The sequence below is a fragment of the Oncorhynchus kisutch genome, linkage group LG2, assembly GCF_002021735.2.
Source record: "Oncorhynchus kisutch isolate 150728-3 linkage group LG2, Okis_V2, whole genome shotgun sequence".
Taxonomy (NCBI): domain Eukaryota; kingdom Metazoa; phylum Chordata; class Actinopteri; order Salmoniformes; family Salmonidae; genus Oncorhynchus; species Oncorhynchus kisutch.
In genome coordinates this window covers 25,410,407-25,430,476 of record NC_034175.2, presented here as the reverse complement: position 1 = coordinate 25,430,476, position 20,070 = coordinate 25,410,407, and the positions used below count along the sequence as shown (strand labels likewise).

At 41.8% G+C, this 20,070-nt stretch overlaps 1 protein-coding gene across 2 annotated transcripts; it reads right to left on the bottom strand.

Annotated features, from left to right (window-relative positions):
* Window positions 1-1,848: 1,848 nt before the first annotated feature.
* LOC109910355 (keratinocyte differentiation factor 1-like) lies at window positions 1,849-7,985 on the bottom strand. Of its 2 annotated transcripts, XM_020509543.2 has the most exons (5): window positions 7,674-7,985; window positions 6,043-7,157; window positions 5,623-5,700; window positions 2,846-2,885; window positions 1,849-2,716 (listed from the first exon to the last, which is right to left on the bottom strand). In XM_020509543.2, the coding sequence occupies exons 2-4, from the start codon at window positions 7,136-7,138 to the stop codon at window positions 2,881-2,883; spliced, it is 1,179 nt and encodes a 392-aa protein (XP_020365132.1). In that variant the 5' UTR covers window positions 7,139-7,157; window positions 7,674-7,985; the 3' UTR covers window positions 1,849-2,716; window positions 2,846-2,880. The 2 variants fall into 2 exon arrangements, with proteins under 2 accessions (XP_020365132.1, XP_020365123.1); XM_020509534.2 differs by lacking the exon at window positions 2,846-2,885 and having other exon boundaries at window positions 7,674-7,982.
* Window positions 7,986-20,070: the final 12,085 nt, after the last annotated feature.

Here is a 20,070-nt window from a genome sequence, read left to right as displayed (position 1 = left end):
AATATATTATGGAATGTAATGGTATCAGTCAATTATGGGAAGGGAGAAACCCTGTGCGTTCTGCACCAGGATCAGGTAACTCCTGTTGTATACGGAATACCACACAGGAAGGCATGACCACTCCGACAGGCTTGTCAAGGTAGCCCCATTACCACCTGACAAAATTGTCAATAGGCACAGTACCTGTATTGGCTGGGAATGACAACAAAAGATGCACACTTATATTAGCAGAACACTGCTTCTACGGTATTAGGTAAAGCGGTGTTATTCTACATGGGCCTGTTTTAACACAGTTGAAAGTTATCAAAACACTTAGTTTAGAATATCCACCTAAATTCAGCAATTGCATTCTTCTCATATTACCCTGTAAGCTACTGACCTATCCAAAGATTCCTCCGGCACCTCACCATACATATGGCTGTATTTATTAAACTCAACCTGCAGGAGGTTTGTTTGCGATTGCGTGGTGAGAACGGCTACGGGCAAGGTTCTGACAGGTAGGTGTGTCTCGGTGTAGCAAGGACAGACCCGAGAAACACCCGTACCAACTCGCGTTTGGCTTGAGTCATGGCCCGCCACCACCTCTTCAGGAGCTAAGCCAAAAACAAGGCCGGATCAGCAGGTGCATTTCCTCTTTCAGCTGGAGCAGGGCAACAATTTTCAGTTATTTGTGGTACGCTGCTCCCTCCTGTGGTGGTCATTTAAACTGACACCAGGGCAAGAAGGGTTCGGCTGTCACCTGCATTAGGTTCATGTTTTTAAACACAATTCAATTTTTCCAAACAATCATGCGCACATGAATCGAGATAAAACTCCATGACAAATCAAATCTGTTATCCACTGCAAACATAGGCTCTGTGTACACTTTGTGAAACATGTTACCACGTAAGTCTATTGAAATATGTCAACATCCAAGAGAAGAGACATTCTCTGTGCCATTCGGTTTAGAGAAGGTACGTAATAATGTCATGTGACCGGGTGTGAGGTGTTAATTGTGAAACCATTATTTCACGATGCCTCACAGGTAGAACTGGAATGCAGAGAGGGGGGCAGAGAGCCAGGGAAAACAGAAATGAATCTCAGAGGCTTCGGGACACAGAGAAATTCTCAAAAGCAGGTTTTCGTAGTGCTCCCCTCTGCAATGAACTACTCAGGACAGACGGCAGGATTTGATATCCTTTCTTTTGTCAAGACCAGTCAAACGAGTTCCTCCTTTTTTTCGCTGAGGGCGGAAATAGACTGACGACACACTGACCCGGGGTGGGGGCTGACAACAGTCATGAGAGAGACGGGGAGAAAGAGAGAGGGGCTGATAAAGTAGCCCAACAACATTGCACAAACATGTTGCTGTGACAGGGAGAGCAGGCAAAACTAGAGTTTAGGAGTAGTTGGTGTTGAAGGAATAAACAGCGATGCCCGTTAGCACATTACATGGGAAGGAAAGATTGAAAGCTTGACAATAAATTACCAGCACAGGCTTTTTTTTTTAAATGTAGTAGACTACATTAGATCTTTAACCTTCTTGCTGCATAGCTGACCATTAACATATGATCAACTGACAAATTAGAGATGAACCCAACAAACACACCATCCCTAGTGTTCCTCAATAACACGTGTAAACATAAAAGCAGCACAAAGTAATTGAAGACCCAACGGACTGAATCCATCCTTGAGATCTGTGTTTAACTCAAGCGTTGGTGTCAATGGAGATTGAATTGCATCTTTAACTTGATCTGTGCATGCAATGTGCATACCGAATCCCATACTCTATTAGATTTAACTATATTATCATATATTTTAGATCAACAGAGTTGAATTAAAACAGTAGCAAGTTGGCATAAAGGCAAGGGTATTCATAGCTTTTTTTATTTGTATAAAAATGTACCTATACATTGACAAAAAATAAAATTAAAAAAAGTTTCAAAAATGCCCCTATTCCAATTTCAAAAGAGATGTTTAGACAAACCAAAAAAGCCACGTACACTTGGAAAAAGGTTTAGTACAAAGTAACTCCTTTGACACTGAAAGTAAAGTATGAAGCTAAACCTGCTCCTGGGTCCAAATGGTAGGGTGTCAATTTGCCCTAACACACTGTCACACACACTAAAACAGGGACGTTTATGCATTAGGGTTCAGTCACTTGACTGAGAACGGAGTTAAAAATGCATGGAGTGATTTTGGTGTCTGCTAGGAGTGGCAGGGCAACAACATAACTGGTATAAAAAAAACGTACAATATAGCATGCAAATACACAACAAGAGTCCATAGTTATCTTCCCGTAAAAAAAAAATTAAAATCCCCTTGGTTTTTTTCCAATGTTCAGATATGTGCCAATTGGGCACCTGTAGACTGGTGCCACCATCTCGCCCTTCCAAGCAGGCCTCCCTCACAGACGGTTCCATGGTTTGGAAGGACATGCTGATTCCACACCAGAGAGAAGAGATGGCTTCAATAGTCCCACACTTAAGAGCCTCGCTGTCATTCTAGGATGTCCTATTAGTTCCAGGGAGGCAAAATGACGGTGTTGGAGGAGCAACATGTCCCACTATCACACAACAGCCGGCCCCAGTTCGATTGAGGCCCTTGAGAATGTCGTGCCCTGGACGCTGGCCTTGTCATGACGTTCAGAAAATGTGCAGCAGTGGGACCCCTGACGAGTCCGTCTCTGTGTCATGCTGGTAGGGAGAGTAGGCTGTAGCTGAGCTGGAGGAGTCAGCTAAGAGGGCCAGAAGAGAGAGAGACATTCACCAGTCAGTATTTGAAAATGGACAGAGACTATTAAAAAAAAAAGGTATAGAAATATTTGAAGTTACCACTTTAAAATGGTTACCGAACCACACAATACCTTATGGAACAGGTTTCCTGAACACTGGTTAAGCTTCATCCTGGATGTAAAAGTTACAGATTCTCCATTGAGTCTTTTTATTTACAGGACTAGGCTTAAATTTGTGCCCGGTAAACTGTCCATCAAATAAAGACAGAGAAATGACATTCTGACAGCTGATATCCTGGCACACTCCCACAGATGCATATGGTGTGAAAACACCGCAATGTTCCTCCATTCAAACGGCACTGTAACAAGACCCCCCCCCCCTCCCTCCCCCCACCACCTTCCGTTCTCACCATCGTACAACAACAAAAAGCTGTAATCAGGGTTACTCCCCAAATTCCATAAACCTTCGACCATTATGTGGCAGGTATTTACGGTCACCTGATACGCTGCCGGAGGGGGGGGCGATATGCACCGCCACTACCACCTACCAAGAGCATATAGGGAAACTGAGATGGGATGCAAGGGGTGTATAGGGTGGCAGAGAGGGAGAGGTGGTATAATAGCCAGGAGAAAACAGCACACGGAAAAAGGAGGAATGCGAAGGCTTTCCTTCTCCAGGAGTCGCATCAAAGCACAGTGTGCCACTGGTGATCAGAGAGAAGGTTAGAAAACGCCTACAGCTGCACTGGGCACTACAGCTGCGTTGAACAGAGCCCCTCAGCTACCATGACTTACTGGAACAGTCAGTTAGGCCAGAGGTTAGGCCTACTACCTCTGCTGCCGCATGGAACCAAGGATTGTGTTCATTAGGCCACGCAGATAAAAGCGTTTTGCGACGGAAAATGAGCGTTTCTAATTGGACAAGTCTAGCTAGTCCTTCCCTGTTCCAGTCACTTTTCTGCTGTTTGGTGCCTAAATGAAGACTGCCCAGGACATGTAAAGAGCCATTCCATGAGCCACAACAAGGAAACAATGTGTTATTGTTCTGAAAACATGTATCGGATCAGATATGGGAGAGTATTTCCAGTGTAGAAATAAAATGGCACAGATGCTACAGAACCCACCAAACTATAAATAGATGCTGGCTCAGATTCAAGATATACAGTGCATTCAGAAAATATTCAGACCCCTTAACTTTCCACATTTGTTACGTTGCAGCCGTATTCTAAAATCGATCCGATTGCCCCCCCCCCCCTTCAATCTACACACACAACAGTTTTTTGAAATGTTTGCTAATTTATAAAAAATAAAATCACATAAGTATTCAGACCCTTTACTCAGTACTTTGTTGAAGCACCATTGGCAGCGATTACAGCCTCGAGTCTTCTAGGGTATGACGCTGAAAGATTGGCACACCTGTATTTGGAGAATAAATCCCATTCTTCTCCGCAGATCCTCTCAAGCTTTGTCAGGTTGGACGGGGAGCGTCACTGCACAGCTATTTTCAGGTCTCTCCAGAGTTGTTCGATCGGGTTGAAGTCTGGGCTCTGGCTGGGCCACTCAAGGACATTCAGAGACTTGTCTCAAAGCCACTCCTGTAATGTCTTGGCTGTGTGCTTAGGGTTGTTGTCCTGTTGGAAGGTGAACCGTTGCCTAAGTCTGAGGTCCTAAGCGCTCTGGAGCAAGTTTTCATCAAGGATCTCTCTGAACTTCGCTCCATTCATCTTTCCCTCAAGCCTGAATAGTCTCCCAGTCCCGCAGCTGAAAAACATCCCCACAGCATGATGCTGGGACCACCATGCTTCACCGTAGGGATGGTGCCAGGTTTCTTCCAGATGTGACTCTTGGCATTCAGGCCAGAGTTCAATCTTGGATTCATCAGACCAGAGAATCTCGTTTCTCATGTGCCTTTTACTGAGGAGTAGCTTCTGTCTGGCCACTCTACCATAAAGGCCTGATAGGTGGAGTGCTGCAGAGATGATTGTCCTTCTGGAAGGTTCTCCTATCTCCACAGAGGAACTGTGGAGCTCTCAGAGTGACCATCAGGTTCTTGGACACCTTCCTGAGCAAGGCCCTTCTCCCCTGATTGCTCAGTTTGGCTGAGCGGCAAGATCTAGGAAGAGTCTTGGTGATTCCAAACTTCTTCCATTTAGGAATGATGGAGGCCACTGTGTTCTTGGGGACCTTCAATGCTGCAGAAATATTTTTGGTACCCTTCCCCAGATCTGTGCATCGACACAATCCTTTCTCTGAGCTCTACAGACAATTCCTTCCACCTCATGGCTTGGTTTATGCTCTGACATGCACATTTCAACTGTGTGACCTTATATAGAGGTGTGAGCCTTTCCAAATCATGTCCACAGGTGGACTCCAATCAAGTTGAAGAAACATCTCAGGGATGATCAATGGAGACAGGATGCACCCGAGCTCAATTTTGAGTCAAATAGCAAACGGTCTGAATACTTGCGTAAATAAGGTATGTTTTTTTGTTTTAATACATTTGCAAAAATGTCTAAAAACATGTTTTTGCTTCGTCATTATGTCGTATTGTGTGTAGATTGATGAGGAAAACATTGCATTTAATCAATTTTAGAATAAGGCTGTAAGGTAACAAAATGTGGAGAAAATGCACTGCATCTTATACAGTACAACAGCTATGGTATGGGGAACTACAGGGTCTTGATACAGTAGTAGTCTAAACACTAAAATAAGTGGCAAACAATGTTACTGTAGTGGCAGGTTTGGCCTAGACTTGGGCACGTTTTCAAAAAGCATCTCAGACGAGTGCTGATCTAGGATCAGGTACGCCATGTCCATATAATCTAATTCAGTATTATATAAAATACTAAACTGATCTTATATCAGCACTCATACTGTGAGACAGTGAATTCAAGCCCAGAAGTACTTACTTCTTCCACTGTAGTACCTCATCTTCCTGGCTAGTTCGTCCGACTGTGTCAGCTCTGACACTTTCACCTCAGGCTCCACTGTGGTAAAAACACAACAGAGTTACTCAAACATAGATGTATATGAATGAATAGAAAATGGAGACTCAATGATACCGAAGAGGTGAGACAACAAACACTAGCGCACCAAAAGCATTTCAGCAGAGTGATCTATGGTTTCGGTATGCAACATAAACATGAAGTAAGAATAGGGGAAAACTGGGAGGTTAAATGGGAAAGTAATGTGGAATAGAATTCATTGTTGGATTTTCTGACTTAAATTGAAAGACAAAACTTTGTCACCCTTATTCTCTCAAGACCCTCAATACCTGAAATGCACTAGTTATTTTGAATGGATACATAAATGTAGTAACCCTCTCTTACTCTCACTGCTGTTAAAGGTGTACGTCATTGTTTCATTGCCACTGTCAGGAAGGAGGGTCCCTCGGTCGTTCCCCCCGTATGCTCGCGGCTGCTGGTGCACTGGCTCCTGGGAGTTGGAGTTTTTGTTCCTCTTGCCTTTGCGCGTGCTGATGCGGATGACGCCGTGCACCAGCCTGCACTCTGCCTCCTGCTGCTCCAGGTTGTAGTCCTGAGCAATGCTGCAGATCAGCTCGCTGATCTCATTGGTCTTCCTTGAGAACGACGAGTCAGACGTGCACTTGGCCAGTTGGTCTATCTGGTGCAGCGCGTAGAGCTCTAGAAGTTTCTTAGTGATGAGCGAGTCAATGTCCGTGCCGCTGTCGCTCAGGTCGTCCAGATCCAGGTCCTCCCGGGAGTAGATGGTGCTGGTGTTGCTGACGGGACGCTGGCTGTCGCCCTTGCCACCCGTACGCGTCCGCTTGGGGCCCGACGATGATGTGGGATAGACCACCGTCTGGCCCCCGATTCGGACGTCCTTGTAGCGGAAGCTGTCACTGGGAGGCAGCTTGGAGGGCTGCTTGGAAGGCTTGATGCTGGACTCCAGAGGGATGCCGCAGGTGGGCTTGGACACGGACATGCCGTTGGGGGGGTGGGGCTGCTCAGGGTCGGCCTTGCTGGGGTGTTCCGTGGAGCTCTCGTTGTTGGCAGGCAGACAGAGATCCCGGCTGCCACAGAAGCCACAGGTGAGGACACAGCAAAGGAGCGCCTTGCAGCCACTCCAGCCCATAGAGGCACACGAGCCACATGCATTTGTGCTCTGGGGGGAGTCTGCTGAGCCAGGGATGAAACCCAGTGTCTCTGACCCCCGCCCGTTGACGTGTCGTGTCGAGGGGGCTCCTCTGCGGCCTTGCTGCCCTTCAGAGTGACGGGTGTGGTCGCCATTGTACTGTTCCCGTGTGTTGTGGTCGGCATGGGCGTCCTTGTAGGACTCTTGGCTGGCGGTGCGGTCTCTAGAGATGGTGTGGCCCTGCTTGTAGCCGTCAGCCCTGGTGCGGTGTCCCCTGTGCTGTTTGTCATGGCGGGACTTCTGAGGAGCCCCTGTGCTGTGGCCAGGCATGGCTCAAAGCTCCCGGGACCTTTCAATGTGATAGGAACAATGGAATATGGGCACTTTATAATAGTCATATCTAAACACAGTAATTATTATGCTTACTAATCAGCTCTTTGCCAGTCACAGTCACATTAATCATTTCCTGTTGCAACAAGTAGACTATTGACGCCAAACATTGAACTAATACTGCATTTTGAGATAGGCTACTTGTAGGCTACATGCTTTAACAATAATTCAACTGGAGAGAATGCCATAGGAAAAAGTCAAATTCTGATATATTTCAAGTCAATCTAAATCTAAATTTGGCGTGCGGAACTATCACAACGACTTTGTTATGGATACATTTTCCGTGCGTGCATTCGGTCTATTTTGATCGGGTAGGCTACCTTTGTAGGGTAAAGAAATTGGGAAGTTCTAAATATGACTTTTCAAAACACAACTAACATGTCATCTCTAAGATCACTCTGTCAGGCTTGAGTTGAGCTTGTTCGAAATTAGGATACGCTTCTTCGTATGGTGAACATTTCATTAGTCAACTTACCGCATAAATCGCTTGGGTTACTTTTGTTAACTCTTGACGCCGATAAAATTACGGAAGTCCGTACGGAAAACGTTCTTTCTTCGGATCGAGTTTGTGTGTATCGGTTTCTCAACTCTCCAACTGTGTTTTCTTCACAACAAAGTCAACCGATTTCAAGACAAATAGCTAACTACCAACCCTAACCACTGAAGACTAAACTCATTTTGGTCAATTCCACAGTGTTCTGCTCCTTCGTCTTCCCGTGTAGGTTATTACCTGCGGCTACAGGTAAATCCAAATTCTACAACACCCACCCACAGGGAAGACGTGACGATCAGAAATGTTCATAATAAAAGTCCCCCACGTAATAGTAGAAAAGTGTCAATAACCTGTATTTCTTCATAATATATAAAAAATAATTGTCTAAACATGAAAAATATTCATATTGGTTCATATTTAAATTACATTTGTAATACATGCGTGTTTTAAAACATGTTCCAATGTCAAATAAATAACCCCAATGTAGAGTACATTAAATATTATTGGAGTATAAAACAAACTATTCAATGTGCCAGAGGAAAAAAATATTGTAGGGAATACTCTGTAGGGTCTGTAGAAGGTAGGCTATATACGGTGTCTTTTCATGGGGCGCTAGATAATATAGAATGTTGCTGGTCTTTGCTCCAGCCATTCCATTGCCCACAATAAGAATCACTCTGCCCTCAAACTCAACTCTGGACCTCGAAGCCAGTTCCACTGCTTGTTTTCATTGTCCCCCCTCTAATCAGGGAACGATTTAGACCTGGTAACAACAGATGAGTGCAATTAATTATCAGGTAGAACAGAACACCAGAGCAAAAACTATTTCTAGACGTCGCAATAAAAGTCATATAGAGAATACTCAGTAGGGTCTGTAGCATCTATATGTGGTATCATTTCATGGGTAACTGAATAATATGCAGTGTTGCTGGACATTTACTGTGGTCAAACATTGTAAAATGGGTTGCCTGAACGCTATACGGTACAAATATAGCGCTGTACAGGAAAAACTATTATTTGTGCCGATGTTTCATTTTTTATTTTTTATTTCAGTAATTGTAGTGACCGGATTTCACCAGAAGCCCAAATGTTATTTGTGCGTTGTTCAGATAATATGTTTCTCAACACTGGTGTATCTACCTGAGTGGCCAAACAGCGGAGGTGTGCACCTTAAATGCAGCAGTATTATGAAATTACAATGCAAATGTCTCCCTCTATAGAGCTAATATATATAGATTTATATGTATGATGTCAAAAATGTACTACACAGTAAGGATTCTACTCTTTAATCTTTCCTGCAAATAGGCCTACCCATGAGAACGTTTTGAAATGCCTACCATTTCCCTCCGAATGGACCCTCTCCCATTCATCACGAGTCAATGTAAACACACCATTATCTGGAGTGGTATGCCTGAACCCTCCATATGACAAAACATTTCAGTGTATCCTCGCTTATTTCGACGTCAACCTCTCACGTGACATGCTGCTCATCTAATTACATTTTGTCATAGAGCTTAATATTTCCTCATCTGATAAACCTCTACCACAACATTCTGGGTGGGTTGCACCAACATGGATTAACTCTTAAACTGGGTTAAATCAAGGTTTATCTATTCATCTTGTTGCACCAAATGTTAAACCTAGTTTTAAATTAATCCTAGTTAAAGTAAATCCTTCCTCTAATCTAAATTTAGTTTTCACTTTAAACCTAGATTTATTTTAAGCCTGTTGCTCAATTAATCAAAAAATATACAGTATATAAACTTAGATTGGAGATTAATTCTAAACTGCCACTTGAGGTGGTTTAACTGATAAAATGGCAGCATATCTACAGTGGAGAGTTCCTATTTATGTCCATTTTGTATAACAATTGAATTGGAGTTCATGATATGCCCAACCTTGGTATGAATGATGATTTTATGCAACAGGCTGTAATGGGCCTGATAACGGTAAGATTGTAGTGAAGTAGCATTAATGTTAGTTATAACGTGCATTATACACAGTACATTTGAAATTGTTAAATCAACATGTTAAGTGTTAAATGTAACACTGTCAGTGAGTACATATGGTCCCACTCTACACAGAGTAAAAAGTACACTGAAAAAAGTGTTACATTTCTAGTGTTCATTCAACAAAAAGTTAACACTGCACTACACTGGCCGGTGTTGATAAACATTTACAGTGCCTTGCAAAAATATTCATCCCCCTTAGTGTTTTTCCTATTTTGTTGCATTGCAACCTGTAATTTAAATAGATTTGGATTTGGATTTCATGTAATGGGCATACACAAAATTTTATTTTAAAACTTATTTCACAATTTAAAATTTAAAAACGGAAAAGCATATGCATATGTATTCATCCCTTTGCTATGAAGCCACTAAATAAAATCTGGTGCAACCAATTACCTTCAGAAGTCGCATAATTAGTTAAATAAAGTCCACCTGTGTGAAACCTAAGTGTCACATGATCTGTCACATGATCTCAGTATATATACGCCTGTTCTGAAAGGCCCCAGAGTCTGCAACACCACTAAGCAAGGCGCACCACCAAGCAAGCGGCACCATGAAGACCAAGGAGATCTCCAAACAGGTCAGGGACAAAGTTGTGGAGAAGTACAGATCAGGGTTGGGTTTAAAAAAATATTAAAAACTTTGAACGTCCCACGGAGCACCATTAAATCCATTATTTCAAAAATGGAAAGAATATGGCACCACAACAAACCTGCCAAGAGAGGGCCCCCCACCAGGCAAGGAGTGCATTAATCAGAGAGGCAACAAAGAGACCAAAGATATCCCTGAAGGAGCTGCAAAGCTCCACAGCGGAGATTGGAGTATCTGTCCATAGGACCACTTTAAGCCGTACACTACACAGAGCTGGGTTTACAGAAGAGTGGCCAGAAAAAAAGCCATTGCTTCCCAACCCACTGGTGGCACCTTTTTTTCTTTCATTTGTATTTTTCCATAAATAGGAAGTGCATCCTGCATGACTTCGCTCACATCGGGACCTTGTTCCCTCTTATGTTTCATTGTTCACCGAACTATTCACAATATTTACACGGGCCAACGTTATACACACACTTCCCTTTATCTACTATCGAGCACCTCAACAGTTGAGGACTGTAGCCTAGTTGAAGGGCTCTTCTAACCCCTACCATGAGATTCACCCGTTAGCAGGTAACCCCAAAGTAAAGGAGACGGAAGGTCAGAAGGCCAATACGCAGATAAGGTCCAGGTCACAGGGCCTTGCCATCAAGAGATGGTGATTATAGCGGGCAAGAAATCCTGTCAACAAGATTAAGTGGCCAGGGCACCACAGAATAATACAAGTGGTTTACCCAAGGTCAGGAAGGCTGAGCAGTAAGGGAGTTTGGATAAGAGGCACATGCAAGAGGCCACAATAGTGAAAGGGTTCAGAACACAGGACCCCACAATTTAAGAATGGTGATGAGAATACAAGAAAAGTGTAACGCATTGATTGATAACCAAGGTGCAAACAACACTGAAATGGGCTTTATATACCTGATTAAGGGCATAAAAGATAAAAGAAAGATAAAGATCAGGTGTAGGCCATGTAATAATGGAGGGCCGTCAAACTACACAGGTCTAACATGCTGACCAGACTGGACACGTCACGTGCGCGAGTGTCGCAAAATAAATGTAGAAATCCAAGTTATTCAATTATTGCACCCACACTGCTCGGCGCGCCAACGAGCGTCTGCGATGCCAAGGGCTAAAATAAAACTCCTTTCTATTTCTGGCGCAGGTCGTGCTGCAAGTCCTGCCTCTCCCATCTCGTCATTGGTTTTTAGAAGCAGATTCCCTCATTGGTTATACCCACGTGGGTGATTGAAAGATGAACTGTTTTGCCGGTCGTCGTGGTAATACTATGAAAGTGAGGATGCGATCACCATATAAGTTCAAAGATGAAAAGGCCTGGAAGGAGGAGAGATGACTAGAAACGATTCGGTTGGCATTTTTATGTGTGGATTAATTGTCGGAGTAGAGGACCGCGTGCATTTCAGGTAAAATAACAACTCAATGTTTATATCCCAGGACAAATTAGCTAGCAACAGCAAGCTAGCTAAATAATTTAGCTAGCAAGTGCAAGATAACTATCTAAATTGCCATACATGTTTAATACCTTTCGACCTGTCCCCAAATTAATGTAATTGGAGAAAATAAATGTACACACTATAGCGCACGATGGCGCACGCGTGCAGCCGGTTTGGGTTCCGTGTAAGCTACAGGACCTTACACTCTAGTGCATTGCATAGTGAGAGGTTAAAGGAGAGATCAGGATGCACTTCCTGATTATAGAAAAAAATAAGCAAACACGTTTGGTGTTTGCCAAAAGGCATGTGGGAGACTCCCCAAACATATGGAAGAAGGTACTCTGGTCAGATGAGACTAAAATTGAGCTCTTGGGGAATCAAGGAAAATACTATGTCTGGCATAAACACAAAACCTCTCATCACCCCCAGAACATCATGTTTTTCATCGGCAGGGACTGGGAAACTGGTCAGATTTGAAGGAATGATGGATGGTGCTAAATACAGGGAAAGTCTTGAGGGAAACCTGTTTCAGTCTTCCAGAGATTTGAGACTGGGACAGAGGTTCACCTTCCTGCAGAACAATGACCCTTAGCATAGTTATGCACGCACAAGTTCAGTTTTTTTGTCTTATTTCTTGTTTGTTTCACAATAAAAAAATATTTTGCATCTTCATGTTGTGTAAATAAAATGATACAAACCCCCCAAAAATCTATTTTAATTCCAGGTTGTAAAGGCAACAAAATAAGTAAAATGCCAAGGGGGTGAACACTTTCGCAAGACACTGTAAACCATGTTGGTGCAACCCATCCTCTGTCTCTGAGTGGTACTATTCATTCCCAATATCTTGGGTGTCTGAGATTTGATTGAGCTGCACCACTAACACGTCCTTATATGAACTCTTGGCTCTTGGATGAAAATCAGAAGCAAGTTCATTACCCTCAAAAGTCTGTACACTTTGCATATTTAGTTGGCAGTCTGAGGGTCTTCTCTGAGCAGTTGACATTCGCCTCATTTAAACTCTCCACAGGCAATAGGTTTTGAACCTGAGCCTCATTTACATTCTCTGTTTGTACTATTTTGTTCAATCTCACCTTGTTGTCACTAGCAATAGAATGTATACATGTGTCACAGTCATACAGATGTGACAGCCCGTCATTGTTGCAGTCTTTGAAGCAGTTGTCTTCTTAACAAATCGCCTGCTAATAATCAGTATTTGGCACCACCATTAGCGCAAGAGTGCATTAAAGTCGTGTATGGAATGGCGTTTTATTTCACGGGTTTTGTTTTCCCAACTGATATTCAACACAAAAAACGTAAATTCATTTATTGTTTTGGGATTAATTTAACATGCAGGCATTACAACAATAACCAGCAGGCTGTTCGACACAGCCCCCTGAAAACGGAACATATTTGGTTAGTAGAACCCCAACTGGGTATCTACCACCCAAGTTTATCTGAGACAGGTAATAACATTTTCTCCTTACCAGTGTGTGGTCTAGCAATGACTAAAATATGAAATCACATTAATATGCTTTTGGGCCACATAGATGGCTGACAGTGACAACATAACATGCTAAAAATGTAGCTGTCCATGGTGCTGATATATGTCGCACTGTTCAAATGTCAACATAAAGCTTCCTAAAGCTTCCTTTAAGGACTGTAGTGAGTAGACTGGACCCTGGTTTGATCAATCATTGTAGAGGGCTATATTTGTACAGTACAGTGTCCAGGCAAACCACTTTAAGCTGTTTGACCACAGTAAAAGTCCAGCAACACTCCGTATTATTCAGAGCCCATGAAATGACACCCTATAGATTCTACTGAGCCTGCTAAGTATTCCCTACAGTACTTTTACTGCGGCACCTAGAAAGGTTTTTGCTCTGTAAGCCAATATGTACTCCATATACAGTGATTTGCATTGTGGTCAATGGAATGGGTGGAGGAAAAGTCCAGCAATACTCCGTATTATTCAGTGCCCCATGAAATGACTCCATACAGTTGAAGTCTGAAGTTTACATACACTTAGGTTGGAGTCATTAGAACTCGTTTTTCAACCACTCCACAAATATCTTGTTAACAAACTATAGTTTTGGCAAGTTTGTTATGACATCTACTTTGTGCATGACACAAGTCATTTTTCCAACAATTGTTTACAGACAGATTATTTCATTCATAATTCACTGTATCACAATTCCAGTGGGTCAGAAGTTTACATACACTCAGTTGGCTGTGTCTTTAAACAGCTTGGAAAATTCCAGAAAATGATGTCATGGCTTTAGAAGATTCTGATAGGCTAATTGACATCATTTGAGTCGATTGGAGGTGTACCTGTGGATGTATTTCAAGGCCTACCTTCAAACTCAGTGGCTCTTTGCTTGACATCATGGGAAAGTCTAAATAAAACAGCCAAGACCTCAGAAAAATATTGTAGACCTCCACAAGTCTGGCTCATTCTTGGGAGCAATTTCCAAACGCCTGAAGGTATCATGTTCATCTGTACAAACAATAGTACCCAAGTATTAACACAATGGGACCACGCAGCCATCATACCGCTCAGGAAGGAGACACGTTCTGTCTCCTAGAGATGAACGTACTTTGGTGCGAAAAGTGCAATCTCAATCCCATCAATCCCAGAACAACAGCAAAAGACCTTGTGAAGATGCTGAAGGAAACAGGTACAAAAGTATCTATATCCACAGTAAAACAAGTCCTATATCAACATAACCTGAAAGGCCGCTAAGCATGGAAGAAGCCACTGCTCCAAAACCGCCATAAAAAAGCCAGACTACGGTTTACAACTGCACATGGGGACAAAGATGATACTTCTTGGAGAAATGTCCTCTGGTCTGATGAAACAAAAATAGAACTGTTTGGCCATAATGACCATCGTTGTGTTTGGAGGAAAAGGGGGGATGCTTGCAAGTCGAAGAACACCATCCCAACAGTAAAGCACGGGAGTGGCAACATTATGTTGTGGGGGTGCTTTGCTGCAGGAGGGACTGGTGTACTTCACAAATAGATGGCATCATGAGGTTGGAAAAGTATGTGGATATATTGAAGCAACATCTCAAGACATCAGTCAGGTAGTTAAAGCTTGGTCGCAAATTGGTCTTCCAAATGGACAATGACCCCAAATATACTTCCAAAGTTGTGGCAAAATGGCTTAAGGAGAACAAAGTCAAGGTATTGGAGTGGCCATCATAAAGCCCTGACTTCAATCCTATAGAACATTTGTGGGCAGAACTGAAAATGTGTGTGCAAGCAAGGAGACCTACAAACCTGACTCAGTTACACCAGCTCTGTCAGGAGGAATGGGCCAAAATTCCCCCAACTTATTGTGAGAAGTTTGTGGAAGGCTACCTGAAACATTTGACTAAAGTAAAACAATTTAAAGGCAATGCTACCAAACACTAATTGAGTGTATGTAAACTTCTGACTCACTGGGTATGTGATGAAAGAAATTAAAGCTGAAGTAAATCATTCTCTCTACTATTATTCAGACATTTCACATTCTTAAAATAAAGTGGTGATGCTATCTGACCTAAGAAAGGGAATTTTTACTAGGATTAAATGTCAGGAATTGTGAAAAACTAAGGTGTATGTAAACTAAGGTGGCTAATGTGTATGTAAACTTCCGACTTCAACTGTATATACTTTCAACAGACCCTACTGATTATTTCCTACAGTACCTTTCCTGTGGCACCAAGAATATTCTTTGCTCTATAGGCCAATATGTATTCCATATACAGTGATTCACATTGTGGCCAATGGAATGGGTGGAGTAAAAGGTCATTAACACTCCGTATTATTCAGAGGCCCATGAAATAACACCATATATAGATTCTAAAGTCCCTACCGAGTACTCCCGTCCTCACTTTTACATCGGCACAAATAATCGTTTTTCCTTTACAGTGCTTTATATGTACCATATAGTGTCCAGGCACACCATTTTAAGCTGACCATAGTAAAAGTCCAGCAACACTTCCTATAACCTACCTGTTTGTTCAGACTCATCTGATTTGTAATCTAGGGACTTTACTTGGTAAGTAGACTGGACCAATCAATAGTTTGTTCTGTACATTGCAATTTGTTTGTACAATACAAAAAAAATACTGTTACTTTTCTTAAACATCACATTTTAAAATTGCATTCTTCAACGATATTACCAGTAAATAACCTAGAATAATACTATAAAAATAATGATATTTTTAAAATTGTAATTGTAGATTTATTGACTAGTAGGCTATTATTATGTTCTTGATATTAATTTACTTAAGCTCCAACCATTTCTCAATGTGCTCCACCTTATAGTTTTCTTTATCTTATATAAAGTAGTAATTCTCTTTAGTTTATATTTTCCTCCATGTAGTTATAATTTTACATTATGCACTATGCAAAGCTGCAAAAAATATTGATTTCTTATCATACACATAGCTTTTTACCATGGACTGTTATTTTGAAGGCAAAACCAGAAAACCGGAAGTCTAAATATGGATGGTCTCTGGCTCGTTTTGTTGCCATGATGTTCATCACGGAGTTTCTAAACCCAGCGGTGCAACATTGTGAAGTCAATGAGAGAAGTGAAACATTCTTCCTTAGTTGTTCATTTTATTGAAATCTAATGGCACAAACTAGATTTGAGCCAACGTCTGTAGTAGTTGGACATGTTATTACTCCAACCTCGTGAAAGTAGAAAACTGACACGTTGCCATTTTTGTCAAAAACGACTTTATATCGAAGGAGTGTCTTTGATTTTTGACGACCTGCACATGCGCAGTTCGTTGCCAGACAACAGTATAGACCTGATGATGTGATTCTATGCATGAGTTTAGCTAGCCAACATCGCCTACAAGTGTGATCAGGGATTTCTATTAGAGAAGCAGTTTTAGCTTTAATGTAGTAAAGAATAAATTGGCAACATTTCTTAAAAATTTTACAATTCTGTGAACTGTCTTGTGCAAGTTATTGATTGACACAATACCTGTTTGCAAAGGTGTCAGTTAGAAATGACGTGCAGGAGCTTGCAAGGATGTGTACTTTTGCATGATGTGTACTTTGACGCAAATTGGCATTTGAGTCTGAGAGTACAGAAAGCTGAAAATATTGATAAGTCACCTTGTCCAAGGGAGATTTGTACGGTAATCAAAACGTCACGCCAGGGTAAGCCTTCACGAAACACAGCACTCCTTTTGAGCATTTCTAAAATCCCCTATTAGAAAAAAATTATGTGGAAAAATGATTGGAACCCTTTCCCTGTTTTCTGGCATTCTTTGGCCCCCCTCATGTATTCTGAGCAAAATAACATTTCAAAAATGTGTGTGGAATTTTCATTGTTGAACATAACAGACTGTAAAACCACCAGGAAATCAGCTCCAAGTGATTTTAACATTTGAAGTCACGGGATTGTCTACAAATGTAAGCTAGGATTGAAATCATGATGTTCTTGCTGTCAATTTGCAGTCTCAAATCATATCTTATTAGTCACGTGTCGAATACAACAGTGAAATGCTTACTTACAAGCCCTTAACCAACAATGCAGTTTTAAGAAAAATAAGTAAAAATAGATAAGTTTAAAAAAAAATATATATATATAATAATAACAAAAGAGCAGCAGTAAAATAACAATAGCGAGGCTATATACAGGGGGGAACCGGTACAGAGTCAATGTGCGGGGGCACCGGTAATTAAGATCACATTATGTCCACTCATCCTTTATTTCACCGCCCTCGTATTCAAGCTCCACGTCCGTTTCCTCCGTGTGTTGGCCACCAGGCGGATTTATCATCCAGTAGTCGGCGCAATTTGCAAAGTATCTGACCAGAGATCTGCTGATATGAGTAGCATCAGAGATATGGAACACCCAGTGTCACTTGAAATAAATACATATCAGTCGAGACATAATTAAACGTGGAAATGAGATAGATAAATAGAAGATGCAACACAAAAATAAATAAATATCCTAGACTGATCAATTGGGAAAGAAATGCTGAAATAGAAAAGAAATACACAAATTAATAAATAGATAGATATAATGAGGATTATACATGGAAATAGACTGTTCAATAATTTTATTAATTTCCTTTATTTTATTGAAGGTTTTCGTTATACTATTCTAATCCTTAATGCCTCAAACTGATTTTTTAGAAGTAATTTAAAACCTAAAATTTAGCACACAATTTAGTGCAAACAAAAAGTATATTTTATTATCAAAAGTCGTATTAAAAAATGTCAAATCAGAATGAATGATGCTCCATATTGGTAATCTGGATAAAATACTATCTAGTATAAAAGGACTTGAAATTCTGACCCTCAATATCTAAGGGTTTTCAATCATCAGTAGGTTGGTGAGTGACTCCCCTTATTTGTGGGGCCCCTCTTCTTTATGGAGCAATGGGAGGTTGATGCTGGTTTGACTTCCCACTCAACTCTATTCTGCTTCTCCTGTCCATCAAACTCTGACACGTCCGATATCTGAGGAAGTGAAGAAAAACGCATGGCTTAAGTCTTGGTTGGAAACAAAACTATATACAAAGTGCAGTTTTTCATTCATCTTGTTGCCTTTCCACTGGGCTCAGACGTCAATTCAATGTTGGTTCAACATAATTGAATTGAAATGAAGTAGAAACAATGTTGATTCAACCAGTGTGTTCCCAGTGGGTTGCTACCTAAGTATTGTGCTATCTTATAGCCTTTCAAAGACTTCCTCTGTACCTGTAGAAGCCATCTGAAGCTGGTCAGGCCTATGCCACCCAACACGCAGAAGATCTGTCCAAATGTATGAGCAGAGAGGCCCAAAATACACATCTTTCAGCCTCCTTCCTTCTTTCAGCACTCCCATGGGCCTCTCCAACCTTCCTCCAGACAGGTCTGCTCGATCCTGCACTCTCCCCACTCTCAAGCTCAGTTAGTCGGGTAAGAGGTTCTCCAAACATGGCTCCAAACCTGGGTGTATAAGCATCTCTGATGGTATGGTGAGATCTTTATCCGATGGTGGCCTGTGTCATTGTCCAGTGTTTGTAGATATTTCTCAGAGCTGGCTGTGTGTCTATGTTGATAGGAGGGGTGCTGGCCCATTGCTTCAGGATCAAGTGGGGCACCAGGGTATCACAAACTGCCTAGAAATCTGTAAATAAAAAAAACACCCATCCAGATAACAATACTGACAAACTTCATTTCGGAGGCAAACGTCAAAGTCCTTTGTCAATAGCGAAGTACACATTGAAAAAGCAACCCCCCTCAGGTGATTTGTGATGTTCCTCTTGTTTGATTGGACTCTTGGAGTTGGGTTGTTGTGGTGCTGCCATTAAGTGGCCTATTGTGTGACAAGGCAACATGTCATCCCTTTGTTAGATATGTCCATAGAATTAGTGATCTAATTCTATGGTCATGTCCAACAGAGACACAGTAGACTCATACCAGTAGAGGGCACCCTCATACATTTGACCCAAATGGGTTGGTTTCCTGAAGAGTACCTTTTTTTTTAAACCCTGGCCTAAACCCACTATAGGAGCGAGTCACACAATAATAGCAATGCCTCAGCCTAAAAGTAGCATTCACTTTGGTATACTTTTCACTTTACTGCATTAAATAACTGATGAGAGTGGAGCTTGCTGCTGTCAAACAGCTGCCTGGCAAATGTTGTTGGTGTGGTGAGGCGATCTTATTCCTTGGTAAAAGGGTGAAAAGGAACTGTTTCTATCACATTTAGTGTCTATGTCATAGATTTCTGTTTTCAATTCAAAAAGCATAGAGCAAAACATGGGCTCATCAGTCACTTAAAACCATTGAAACGCTTCCAGGTCACGTTTGTTTCGAGCATACGAACCTTATCTCCTCTCCTTTGTTATGTGCTGACTTTCTGTAGGTTATGCCCCTCTCTTCCAACAAATAATGAGTGAGCCGGGAGGAATGCGCTGCCTCTTCTGCTCCATGAGCATGTAATCAGAGGACTGGCTTTAACCTTACTCAGTGCATGGTGAATCCCAGCCCATTTACTGTCTTCAGTAGAGTGCATGTAGACCATGCTGGGGTTATTGATGATAGCCAGCGTTTCCAGGTGTTTTATCAATTCTGCCTGTGCGCACCACGTCCTCCGTACACCTCCATCATTTTGACAGCGGCTGAGGCCTGTGTCACTAGTGTATCAGTGCAATACGTCACCTGCCTTGGGATGACTGCACATGTGTACTTTTAGCTGAAGATACCACTTAATAAATGACTAATTAAAAGATGGACTTGACATCCTTGAAAAAAAAAATCTGATCGATCTGTAAAACGATTTGCACTTTACGTTACTACAACAACATATCAGACATCATTTAGTGCTAT

What these genes read in the sequence shown, in the direction of transcription:
- LOC109910355 (XM_020509534.2), bottom strand. Translation starts at nt 7,138, where the DNA reads ATGCCTGGCCACAGCACAGGGGCTCCTCAGAAGTCCCGCCATGACAAA. An exon ending in CACCTTTAACAGCAGTGAGA is followed by an intron (nt 5,701 to 6,042) that starts GTAAGAGAGGGT and finishes TTTTTACCACAG; the next exon opens with TGGAGCCTGAGGTGAAAGTG. An exon ending in GAGGTACTACAGTGGAAGAA is followed by an intron (nt 2,717 to 5,622) that starts GTAAGTACTTCT and finishes TGGCCCTCTTAG; the next exon opens with CTGACTCCTCCAGCTCAGCT.